Here is a 12,449-nt window from a genome sequence, read left to right on the forward strand (position 1 = left end):
TTTTGCATGGTTCTTTGCTACAGAACTAATCAGGTGAGATATACAAGATTCCCGGGAAGCTTACAGAATCCTACAAGATCCTTGAAAATGCAAAAGTATCTATTTGCTAGCCTAAAAAAATTAAGAATATTCTGTGCGATCTAATGTTTAATCTAAGGCATTCAGCCCAATCTTAGGCATGCTTACTCAAAGGTTCACCAGTGAGTATACGCAATCCCAATACAACTGGTATTGGCAGGAAAGGTTTCCAAATGGATTTGAGCCTCAGCATTTCTCATTTTAGAATTTAACCATTGGCATAAAGCTCTACAAATAAAATGTAATTCATTAATAGTTGATTATGGTATAGCTTAAGAATGTGCGTCACTAATCAACAGGGATTTCATTACCACAGTTATTTCACTGATGTAAATAACTCCTGTTGCCATCACTTAGTGACTTCATATAGCATAGCTTCAGCAATAAGTACACCTGAATGTGTTTACACAACCAGCTCTTGGCTATATGTTGTCATGTGTATGTGGCAGCCTACCCTTGTTATGTCAACTGCAACACTAATTAAGAGGTTTTGCAGAGTCAGCATTTATAGAGTTAAAGTAAATACCAAATGGCACTAGGTGGAATCTAATCTACATAACAATGCTAAGAAACAGAGTTTCAAATGCCATTGTCTGGCCAGCAAATGAGTTTTACTCAAGATGCAACCAGCCTTTTTGGGTCCAGACACCAGACAAAGGCCAGTGATGTCTTAAAGCCTCCAATGTCTGTTATCTCAATGCTCTCTCACTTGAGAGGGAGTAGAACTAAAGAAACTAGAAATCAAGATAACAAATTTCCGAAAGAGATCTAATACCACTAATCAGCTACTCCCCCTTTTTGGCCTACTACAGAATTCTTAAAAGCTGCCCCTCAAAAAATATGGCTAATCTTTGGTTTCTTCCACAGGACTTTAAATTAGAAAATGATATTTGGAGTGCCATTGAAATGTGCCCAGTGATTGGTGAATTACTGTATAGTGCATAATGGTATCTAATTTAAAACACTGTGCCAAGGAGAAAAGCAAACTACTCTTGCTAGACTCAAATGTCCACATTAAGCACTTTTACCAACATTTTGTTCTTTTTGTTAAAAAACCGTCCTGTTTTATTCATTGAATTAGTGCTTGCAGACAATTGAGGAACCAAAATGACAGCTTCCATTGTTAGAGCATATGGCAGACAGACAAGCCAACAGCTTGAGGCAGATGCAAGCGACTGGCACTCTATCTGCATATTTCCAGAGCAATCGTGTCTGGTGTTCGAGGCCGAAAGTCTGGTTGTATCTAACAAAAATGAGATCTGTAGGTTAGAATGTCACTGAACAGAAGGAAAGTGGTAGGAGCTTTTAAAAGAAAATTCTTCAAAGCCTTTCAACCATAGCTACTAAGTATTAGTAACAGTAGAGTGGGATGCGAATGCCAGGCATCTGAAAGTGTAAAGCCATTTTTGTTGTTTTTATTCCTCCAGTTTTTGAATGTTCAGCTGGCTAGGAACATGTGCTGTGTCTTTTTAGTATACTACAAAGGCCACCTACTTTAACAGAGCTCATTAAACATGCAGCTCTTCAGTCTTGCAAGCTGTTGTGATAAGCAGCTGTTGCACCAGAGTGGGTGAAAGGCCAAATCACTTCAAATGGAAGGCAGGCCCTTTGTCCAACCATCCTCAGTGGCTGAAGTATTTTCAATTAGTGATACATACCTGTGAGTCACTTTAGACACATCATGCCTTTAACAAGTAGTAAGTCACAGTTAGGTCTATAAAGGTACAACTAGTAGCTGAACCCTGCTTTCCATTAAAATCACAGCTTGTGTGAACTGCAAACATGCATTCTAGGAAGCTGCAATTATCTCCACGGTGTACAATGATGTGTGCGTTTCAACCATTATGTGTTTTGGCAAGTACAGTGTAGATAATACACTTTACCATTTTGAGTAAGTGCAAAGCAACTAGAAAGACACAAGCCTACATCAAGTCAAGCATGCTTAAGTCCACTGTACTTAAGTGCTCTTATCTGTGTGATGGATCTTGGCCCAAGCAGTGCCTCCTTGTAACACCTTTACAAGACATTTAATTCCTGTATGCCTCTCAGCGTTTATTAGCTATTAACATGCTTTACTTTTGACTAGTTTCAGATTCTCCCCCACCACCTCAAAAGCAAGACCATCACGACATGAAAAGTCAGTCGTCAACATTTATTATAAAAATGTAAAGATCTTCAATAGCAGCATGAATTTTACTTTAAAAGAATTATTGCAAAATCAGTTATCAATGCAGAATATAGTCCAAAGGCCTCCGACAGATAGGTCTGCATCAAAGTCTTCGTAGAAATACAATGGTGCCAAAGTCTATCAAGTTTCCAGTCTTTGGGGGACTTTGGATACCCCCATTAACCATTCCTGATTACCATACTGTGTCCATACTTCCCCATGCCACCTGTGTCCAGTTTTCCAACTTTCTCTCCAGCTTTCCTAACACAGACAACATTCCACCTGACCCGGAGACCTGCAACAGTTATTTTTCCTTCTGCTCCTAAAAAACTTGCAGTACTTCTTCAGCTCCATAGATATGCCAGCTTCTCCAGCGCTGCAGCATAGGGGGGGACCCACTGTCGGCATAAGCCAGTCCCCTTCCTCCTTTGCTTCTCCTTTCTCTGCAAGAACCCACGACGTGCTGTCTGAGCGACTTAATCCAAGCTGTTGACGAGGCTAATCCCCAGAATCAGCCACTTGTTGGGTTGCCCAGATGTGCAACTCCAGGATAAGAATGCAACAAAAGGTTTCAACCTCTCCTATGCATTGGCTTTCTATCATCACTCAGGCAGAGTGATATTGGGCACCCAGTCATTGATGTTTCGACTTTCCTCACAAAACCGGTTCAGCTTGTCCAAAGCTGGATCTTTCCAGGCATCCTCACTGGGATTCTACAACAAAGAGGAAAGAACAAGGATACATGAGTGAAAGCTGCAGCGCCAGAAGTCGTTCAAATACATTGTAGCAAGAAGCAAGATTTGTTCGTTACCAGGAGCAATTAAGAATAGCTATGACATCCCAAATAGCTATAATATGACTTCTGCATAGCAAAAGGTTGTATCATTTAATATTCATGGAGCCCTCCCAGCGCTACCAAGGCACTTATGAGATCTTCCCTCTTGGGAGTGGGCCACTGGCGAAAGCACTTAAGTTATGTCATGGGAACTCGCCCGAGGTTGTTTCACCATGTATTCACACCATATCAAGTGTGGTGGGTGGGGGATGTGACAGAGAGAAAAAATGCAGGGGAAATCCCACATTCTGCTGAGTCCTGCACAATGCCCCTAAGTATTAAGAGATATGTGACTTTTTGCAGGAAGTGAAAGTATGGCTTTGAATCCTATATTTAAAGCTTTTGAGAAATATAGCGCGACTGTAAGACGCTCACCGTTATGAGGATGCAGTGCAAGTCGCGCGGCTCTCCGGCTTCCTCGCCGGCTCCCACAATCTTCGCGAGCTTCTGGATGTCGTTCACTCTAACGATGTCGATGTCGTTTTCGCAGCAGAAAGCCTGGATGAGGGTGAAATGGATTTGGAGGGCAATGTCCCCCTCGTCCTCCTCATCTGCCGCCAGCACACAGAAGGCGACTGTATCGGGGTCACTGTAGACAGAGACGGAGAAGCGGGTGATTAGTCGGAATATCCAGGAATAGTCCAGGTGGTGGGATTATCTCGCCGGGGGGGGGGGGGGAAGAGCCCTTAGCCTCTCGCCAGCCCACCCTCCCCTCCATCCCTCCCAGGAACCGGTCCGAGATGATGACAACGATGATGGCGACAATAATAAGGCTGCAGCGATACTCACACATTCATCAGCTTGGCAGATTCGTAGACGCCCGCGGTGAGGCAGCCGCGGCGCTGCGCGGAGACGAGCAAGTCCTGGAGAGCTTTGCCGGCGCTCTGCATCCTGCTGCCGCCGCCGCCGCTCGCGGCGCTGCTGCTGGCGCTGCGAAACAAGGGGAGAGGGAGGCGCGCCGTCAGCCGCGGCAACCAGCCGTGCTCGAGGGGGCCGCCCGTCCACGCGCCGCGCCGCGCCGCCGACCCCAGGACGCCGGCCAGGCGCTCCCGCCCTCCCCGGCGTGGGGGCCCGCGTCCCCCCGCTCGCCTCCCCACACAGCCTGCCCGCCGCGCTCGCCTCCGGAGCCGCGAAGGGCTCTCCGCGCGAGGCCGGCACAGTCCGCCCCGCGCCGGCACAGCCCGCCCCGCGCAGCCTCCTCCTGCTTCCGCCGAGCCGCGCTCGAGTGAGGATGAGCCTCTGGCGGAGAGCTGTTACCTGTCGCTCGTTTCAGGCATCGGTTCCTGGCCGTGGATTTCCTCCAGAGTCATAATGGTCCAAACAGGCGAGCGGGCGAGGAAAAGAAAACCCGAGGATTATCCACACAGGGCTTGCGCGGCGGTGGCAAGGTCGGGGGAACGGCAAGAAAAAGAGAGGCCAAAAACCGAGGCTCCGCCGCGCCTGCTGCTATTCCTCCTGAAGTCCCGGCCGAGCGTGAGAGGCGAAGAGCCGCCTTCGCCCTATTTATAGGCTGCTCGGCTGCTGTGCCGGCAGCTGCCGGAATCTCGGCGGCTCTGATTGGCCGGGCCAGGGGTGTATTGTTATGCTAAGCAGGCCGTAGGTAGAGCCGGCTCGTGCCAGGAGGCCACGTGGGAGAAGCGGGGGTGGTGGTGGAGTGAGTAGTGGGGTGGAGGGGGCCGGGGGATCTCAATGGCTCGAATGTGCTACTGCTGCTTTTGTTATGATGTTACTAGGCAGACTGCGGCCGAAATATTTGATCTCGAAGGGGGGTGTGGGAGAAGAATCAAAGAGGGAGCGTTGCTCTTAGATGTGCAACTTGTGGCACGCGTAGTAAAAGCTAGTTCCGCAAACAGGGCGAAAACAGTGCATTTCCTCCCGCAAGGTTTAAACATGAAGCAACTCAAGCCTTCCCCCCTCCCACATTTTATCAACGTTACGTTGGAGAGCCACCCAGGGGGTGCATCGCAGATACGAATCTTTTCTCGGCATGGCTCAATCATGCTCACATCTCTACCGTTGCACCTCACGCCTCCCCGTGCGTCGGCTCACCTGTGTCGACATTATGTATTTGAAATGACGTTGCTTCTTGCAGAAGCCATGATCCAAAGTGTGCCATGCTGCAAAGAAAAGCCGAAGAAAAAGGATCCTGCAAAGCTCACCAGAATGAGGGGGTGCGGGGGGGGGGGGTCCTGCATCGCTAATGAGCCATTGTGCGGAGCAGATTGTGGATGGCACACGCTGCTCGTTTGCATTTCTATGGAGACCGCACAATAGCCGAGGTCTGGCGTGTGGCAGTTTGGAGCCCAGACAATGGATGCTTTCTCTTCATAGCAGCACTGTCCACCTGCCACCGCGGTGCGGATTTGCTTTTGGCCCAAAGCGGGTGGGGGGGATGCGGGGGGGGGGAGAACAATTGCATGACTCTGTTGTGTCGGGCCAATCTGCTCTGTCGCTGATGAATGTCTCCACTTGCGCGCACGCTTCCAAAGCGCCATTGAATTGGGAGGCTTTGGGGGCACGCGATCGCCTCCCCCTCAAAAGGCCCCGTTCTTCGTGCCTTTGTCTGGGCCCTTCAGCCACGCTTTCATGCATTGCAGGACGTGGCTCGGGCAGAGCTTGGCATGTGGCCAGCTTCACCAGGCCCATCCAGAGTCAGAAGAGTTTAGCCTGCTCCAGTGATTAATTTGGTCGGAAGAGCAAGTCAGGAAGCAGCCGGCTAATTCTTGATGAGGCCGCAGAAATATCGCAGCTCAAACGTACAGCAGAGACGGAAAAGTGGACACAACACTGTGAATGAAATGAATGAGAATCCCATGTTTTAAGGCACTGTGTGTCATGATCTTTTCTTTTTCCTTTTTAAAACGTTCATGTTCTCTTGCAATCCTCTGGGTCTTTTGTCACTTTAATGTGTAATTCTTGATTAGCAGCGCTACCTACTGGATGCTGGCATGCATGTTTCCAGCTATAAGAAGTTACTGTGCGGAAACCAGATTTCTAAGAGAGGAAGGAGGCCTTGCAGAACATCCTCACAAGCCAAATAAGGGGCATGTGTTGTGCGTTAATCCCTCTGCAAATTCTCCCCGCTCTCTCTGGAAGCCTGAAGTTGGCTTGTTCTGGCATACAGAGGCAGCTGTTTCTGCACATTTTACTAGCTCCTTTGAAATGCGGAGGAGGAGGAGGACGACGACGACAGCGTCTGGCTGTCAAAGTAGGTTTGCGCCACCTTCCGGCTTCCTTTTGCAGTGGCTTATTGCACGAGATGGTTGGGGGGTTAAAGGAATCTAGCTAACCAAAGGCATATTTGAGAGAGACTTGTTTTTCAAAATATGTCTCTTGAGAACATCCATTTGAATAATATGGTATGCAGGAAGTGGAATGCCATGGGTCAATAAGGTCAAACTCAACATGATGTAGGCATGAAACTCTGCAAATCTTCCATTCCGTAACTGTAACAGGATATAGACCACACCAACCAACTGCATTGTGCCTCAGAGAGCAGTAAAGACTCGGATGATGTGTATACCACATTGCAATGGGTTTGTAGGCTGAGAGCAAACATCCATGTGCATATGGCCTTATCTGTCATTATCAGGTTCATATCAGTCTACTTACAATAATAAGCTGCAATTATCACAGGGTGGTATCAAGGTATTTTGGTGTACTAGGTAAAGTACAATTCCACCCCCCCCCCTTTCTTCAGACCTCTGCAGCTAAGCCACAGAAGAATTCTGTGGCTGCATAAACCTGACTACTGTGTGCTCCCCAGCACCTCTGACCAAATCCTTTCCAGGCTGCTCCCCCGCTCCGATCCTGGTGGTTTTTAAATGTTATTTTAGTAAGTTTGCCTTAAATATGGAAGGATTGGCAGGGTGCTTTGTAAAAAGTGGCTCAGCTCACCTGCATGAATTGTCTCAAGCTGCTTGTATGCACCTTTTTAGGGGTGTTTTTCATTCCTCCTGATTATCCTGAAAATCAACTGGAATTTCCAAGAGTTCATGTCAGTCACTAAGATGGGGGGCAGGGGGAGTTTTTCAAATAGTCAGTATGTGAATTGTTGTGAACCACCCAGAAAGCTTCAGTTATTGGGCAGTCAAGAAATGAAAATAATAACAACAACAATGTAAGCATTGGACAATCGCAATTTAGGCGCTGCTCCCTCTTCCCTGCTACCAAAAAAGGCTTATCTTGGGAGAGGGGTCACAGGTGACCACACAGAAGAGCGCCTTCATGGGGCAAGTGATGTGCAGGGCATTTTTCCACTTCGAGGATTGTGGATCTTAACCACAAATCCCATGATCCCCAACACTACATGATATTCTGAGCATCATTTATAGGAGGGCCTCCTCCTTGGCAGGAAATGATGTGTGAAGTGTCATTTCTTTCTGAGAATCATAGGGCTTGTAGTGAAGCCCCATGAACCCCAGTGGGGAAAATACTGTTGTTTGCCACTAGGAAGAAGCCCCCAGGATGAGAGTCCCAATTTGAGGAAGGGGCTGCTTGTGGGGTGGGCAGGACCCCACAGGACCTCTCGTGGAACAGCAGCCACTGCATTTGAGTGAGAGAGGCTTGCATTTTCAAGAATCTCCATTTAGAATACTTGGCCCATCCACTTACCTTTTCTGCAGTGTACCTACTTTCTGCTTCTAGTGTGTTGTCCTGAATCTACCAATGGCTTAAGATGGGACATACACAACAAATTGATGGTTCTGCTTTGGAGCATGGAATTGAGCCTTGATGGTATTTGGGACATTCCAGAGTTGTGATTCAAAGGCATGCCATCCATGCTTATTTAGATATGATTCCCACTGAACCCAGTAAGCTTTCACTGGGACCATCATGCTGCACTCTAAACATACTTGGAACAAAATCCCATTGGACTGAATGGGATTTACTTTTTGAATCAACACGGTTAGATTTAGGCTGTAAGAACGACGACATTTTATTTAGATCCATACTAAATTTCAAAATAGTTTTATGAAACACATGTCATCGCCTAGATTTTATCACCTGGATGTCACAAAACATCCTTCAGCCTAGGATTTTAAAATGAAATGAAGTAGCCTCAATTCTCTATGTCAGAGTATTAAAAGAGAGCCATGCCTGTTCAGGCTTAATGAAGAACATTGCTTTTCTTTTCAGCCCACTGGATGCTGATGCTAGCTGCAAAGGAATGCAGCTAATAACACTAACAGGTACTACTTCTGTGCACATAGTAGTGGTGAAACGAGAACTACCAGCATTCATATCATATGCCAACCCTGGGAGGCTAGGGCCACAATCCTGTACACATTTACTAGCTAGTAAGATCAGCTGAGCTTGGAGCGACTTGCTTTTGGAGTGACAATTAAAATCTTGGAAACCAAGATAAGGGAAAGGAAAGAATACATGGCCATGACGGCTAACTGAAGTATGGGGCTAGCTCAGATGCAACATGCGTTTCATTTGGCAAAGTTTTACCAGGAACTTTTGTCCCTCTTCAGAGGTGGTAACCCATACAGTGTGACCCATGCAATCATAGCTTCTGACAGCACCTTCATGGATTCCCAGGCGTTATCACTGTTGATGTTTTCATGGTAGCTACTGGTTGACTCAACTTCAACTCAGCATTGGCCAGTACGAAAGGTATAGTGTGGCCACCACCCATTCCTCTGTGTTTCTTCTTTTACGGCTGTTCCTCAAGCAGCCATACAGCTGTTCTTTAAAGCAGAGATCCATCTGCCCTTAAAGAGGACTGAAATCACACAGCACATCATCCCTCGCCCTTTCCTTCAAAAGCATGTCTGTAAAGGCAAGCTCTGTGCTAGCGCTTTTAATGTCCACATATTCAGTTTTGTAGCATGAGCAGTTTAAAACCATTTGTCCTCATTTTAAACCATTTGCTCCATTAGGTTTAACTGGTTTTAAACGATTTGATTTTTTAAAAATGAAAGAAAAAAAAAACTATTGCTGATTTTGTCAGAGTAGTATTGACTGCTGCAGGATGCCCTCTTGAGGACAAAACGAGAATTAGTCCTCATCTTTTTTCTTTTTTACTCAAGCTGAAGGGGGGGGGCTATTTGTTTTCAAGAGTAAGAGCTTAATTGGTAACTTTAACTTTAAAAATACTGAGCACATTTCTTGCATAAGGGAGGGCCTAGATCATCCCAAAGCACAGTGGGCTCTCTAACCACCACAGTTTTCATCTAAGGTGATCCTGTCTCTTATTTCACAGTGGACAGTCCTTTACCTGAAAAGCTGTCAGAGAACAGCTCTCTGTTTGAAGCTGTCCTCTTTTTGAAAGGCTGTCCAGTTCAAGCCCCATTTAAAGATGAAGGACTATAGAAGGGAGAGTTGTATGTGTTTGTGAAGGGGAGCGGGGCGGGAATTGAAGTTCCCTTCAACAGTCAGCAACAGCAGGCTGAGCAGGTCACCTGGCCCCAGTCTTCCCCACTCTGGTGATGAGATGTGTCACATTTCTACTTAAATTATAGTACTTATTTCTAAAATTGCACATATACATTGGCAAATTTTAATAAAATCTTTTGACTTCTTTTTTGGCAACACCTAAGTGACCACCCTATTTTTATCTGCCAATGCACATGGGATAGTGTGGTGACTACGGAGTCCTTTCAGGCCTCCCAGTTCCAAGCGGATCCCAATGCACTGTGATGGTGAAAGCCAGTGGAGGCAGAGAGAAAGGCTGATTGTCTAAATCCACCCATAATAATGACTTTTTATGTTGTTGTTTTCGTTGCTGTTGTTGTTTTATTACAACATTTATATCTGAGGTGGATTAAATGGTCCTCCTCCTCTCCACAACAACCCTGTAAGTCAGGTTGGGCTGTAAGTCAGTGACTGGCCCAAAGTCACCCAGTGAGCTTCATGGTCTGAGTGGGAACTAGAACCCAGATCTCCCAAGTCCCAGTCCAACACTGTAACCACTACACCACCCTGGCTCTTATCATCTATGATACTATACCATGTCACACACACACACACACACACACACCGGCAAATCCTCAGTTATCTGGAAAAGATTGCAAAGAACGGGATCCATAAGCCTCCAACTTTGGTTCATTGAACTTTCTAGCTGGTCCCTTGGCCATGCAACCATGGATTCACCCTGGCAGAATGTGGAAAGCAAAGTCTGGGGTGTGAGTCAATACAACACCATACATATGCGAACCTTTGCTTGCTAATGGAAGCCTCCCAGCCATTAGAGCCAGAGACTGAGGAGAGGCAGGCAGCCGGGACATCCTGCAGCCTCAGGTGAGGCCAACCTACCATCTTCTTGACCCTGCCTGGCACTGTGTTGCTGCCTGAGCAAGACACGACCTCTGAGTCTGGAGCTGGAGAGAGAAAAGCACTCCCCTGGGCAAATTACTGGTGATTTGGCCCAGCTGGGCTCGAGGTTCCTGAGCCAGCTCTTGTTATCTGCCCACCCTGACGTAGGGCGACAGCTCCCCCATGGGGGGGAGCCGCTTGGGAGGGACACGAGGGCAAGGGCCACCCCCCTAACATCCAGCTGATTGGCTTTGCAGCGTTATATGTGGGGTTAGCTGTTTCTCCAACAAACAAATGTTATGTGCCTGGGAGAGAGGGTATGCGGCCCTGAGGGGGCCCAATTAATGTGGTTATTGGTCAAGGGAGATATGGCATTGGGAGGAGAGCTAGCCAGCTTAGGGGAACACAGCCCAGACTGTTGACAGCTGTGCTGTGTTCCGGGCCTTCCCCCACCGACAGGCATAGTGGTTTCCCTTTCAGCCTGCCCTCAGGCCTCCAGATGCTGCTGTTGAATGCCAGATTGGTTCAGAATAAGACCTCCCTTATCCAAGATTTAATAGCAGATGAGTGGGCCAATCTGGCATGCATAACAGAGACTTGGGTGGGTGAGCAGGGAGGAGTTGGTCTCTCTCAACACTGCCCACCGAAGTACTTGGTTCAGCATCAGGGCAGGCTTGAGGGCCAGGGAGGGGGGTTGCTGTTGTCTATAGGAGTCCCATCTCCCTCTGCAGCTCCCTGTCCATGTGATTACTGGTTTGAAGTGTTTGAACCTTGTGTTGGGCCAGCAGGACAGATTGGGGATTCTGTTGGTGTACTGCCCACCCTGCTGCTCAACAGACTGCCTAGCTGAGCTGACAGTGGTGGTCTCGGGTACATTGTTGAGATCCCCCAGACTGTTGGTTCTGGGGGACTTCAACATTCATGCTGAGGGCACCTTGTCAGGGGCAGCTCAGGGTTTCATGGTCTCCATGACAATCATGGGGCTATCCCAACATATCATCAACCCAACACCAGGGCATACTCTAGATTCGGTTTTCTCAACTGGGCAGGGAAATGGGGATCTGAAAGTGGGGGACTTTGCTTCAGTCCCTTTGTCATGGTCACATCATTGCTTGCTGAGGTTTAGACTTATGGCAGCGTTTCCCCTCTGCATGGGTGGGGGACCTATTAAGATGGTCCGCCCCTGGAGGCTAATGGATCCAGATGGTTTCCAGAGGGCTCTAAGAAGCTTTCTGGCTGAGATGGCTGGCTCTGATATCGAAACCCTGGTTGATCTGTGGAATGCAGAAATGACCTGGGTGGTTGACATTATTGCTCCTGAGCACACTCTCTGAGTAGAGTTCATACAGCTCCATGGTATACCCCAGAGTTGAGAGTGATGGAACAAAATAAGAGACGGCTTGAGTACAGATGGAGAAAAACTCCTAGTGGGTGCAATCGAACCCTGGTATGTGCCTATGGTAAGGTATACTCAGGGGCAGTGAGGGCAGCAAAGAAACAACATTTCACTGCCTCCATGCAGTCTTCCATATGCCACCCAACGGAGCTTTTCAGGGTCATCCATGGCTTATTACATGCCGGCCCTAAGGAGACTATAGATCCATCTGAGGCCTGCTGTAATTTATTTGCTGGGCGTTTCCAGGATAAAATCTCTTGCATCTGCTGGACTTAGACTCCAGTCTTAGAGCAGGTGAACCTGATGAGATGTCAGAGCATAGCCTTGTCTGGTTTTCTTCGATGAGTTTCAGTTGGTACAGCTCATGGTTGTTGACAAGGTTCTTGGAATGGTTCATGCAACCACTTGAGGTGGCTCCCTGTTTATGGAAGAATCTCCCTGATGAGGCCCACAAGGTAAAACTGTTCTCTTCTCTCAGGCATTTGGCAGCATATAATGAGTCTCTGATTGTCTCTGGCTGATTGTTTTAAATTGTTTTAGATATATGTTGTTGTTGTGTGTTATTTTTTCTATGTCATTATGTGGATTTTATATTTTATATAATGTATTTTAATGGTTTTTAATTTTTTGTGAACCTCCCAGAGAGCTTAGGCTACGGGGCGGTATAGAAATATAATAAATGAAATGTACAGTCCTATTTGTCATTTGCC

General features: G+C 47.3%; 1 protein-coding gene across 1 annotated transcript; it reads right to left on the reverse strand.

Moving 5' to 3' along the window:
• Positions 1 to 2,209: 2,209 nt before the first annotated feature.
• GADD45G (growth arrest and DNA damage inducible gamma) lies at positions 2,210 to 4,555 on the reverse strand. The gene is made up of 4 exons (XM_084832109.1): positions 4,338 to 4,555; positions 3,870 to 4,010; positions 3,456 to 3,669; positions 2,210 to 2,958 (listed from the first exon to the last, which is right to left on the reverse strand). The coding sequence occupies exons 1-4, from the start codon at positions 4,388 to 4,390 to the stop codon at positions 2,848 to 2,850; spliced, it is 519 nt and encodes a 172-aa protein (XP_084688235.1). The 5' UTR covers positions 4,391 to 4,555; the 3' UTR covers positions 2,210 to 2,847.
• Positions 4,556 to 12,449: the final 7,894 nt, after the last annotated feature.

Source organism: Heloderma suspectum, chromosome 2 (assembly GCF_057233095.1).
Source record: "Heloderma suspectum isolate Gila_16-S chromosome 2, 16-S_ref, whole genome shotgun sequence".
In the NCBI taxonomy this organism is placed as follows: domain Eukaryota; kingdom Metazoa; phylum Chordata; class Lepidosauria; order Squamata; family Helodermatidae; genus Heloderma; species Heloderma suspectum.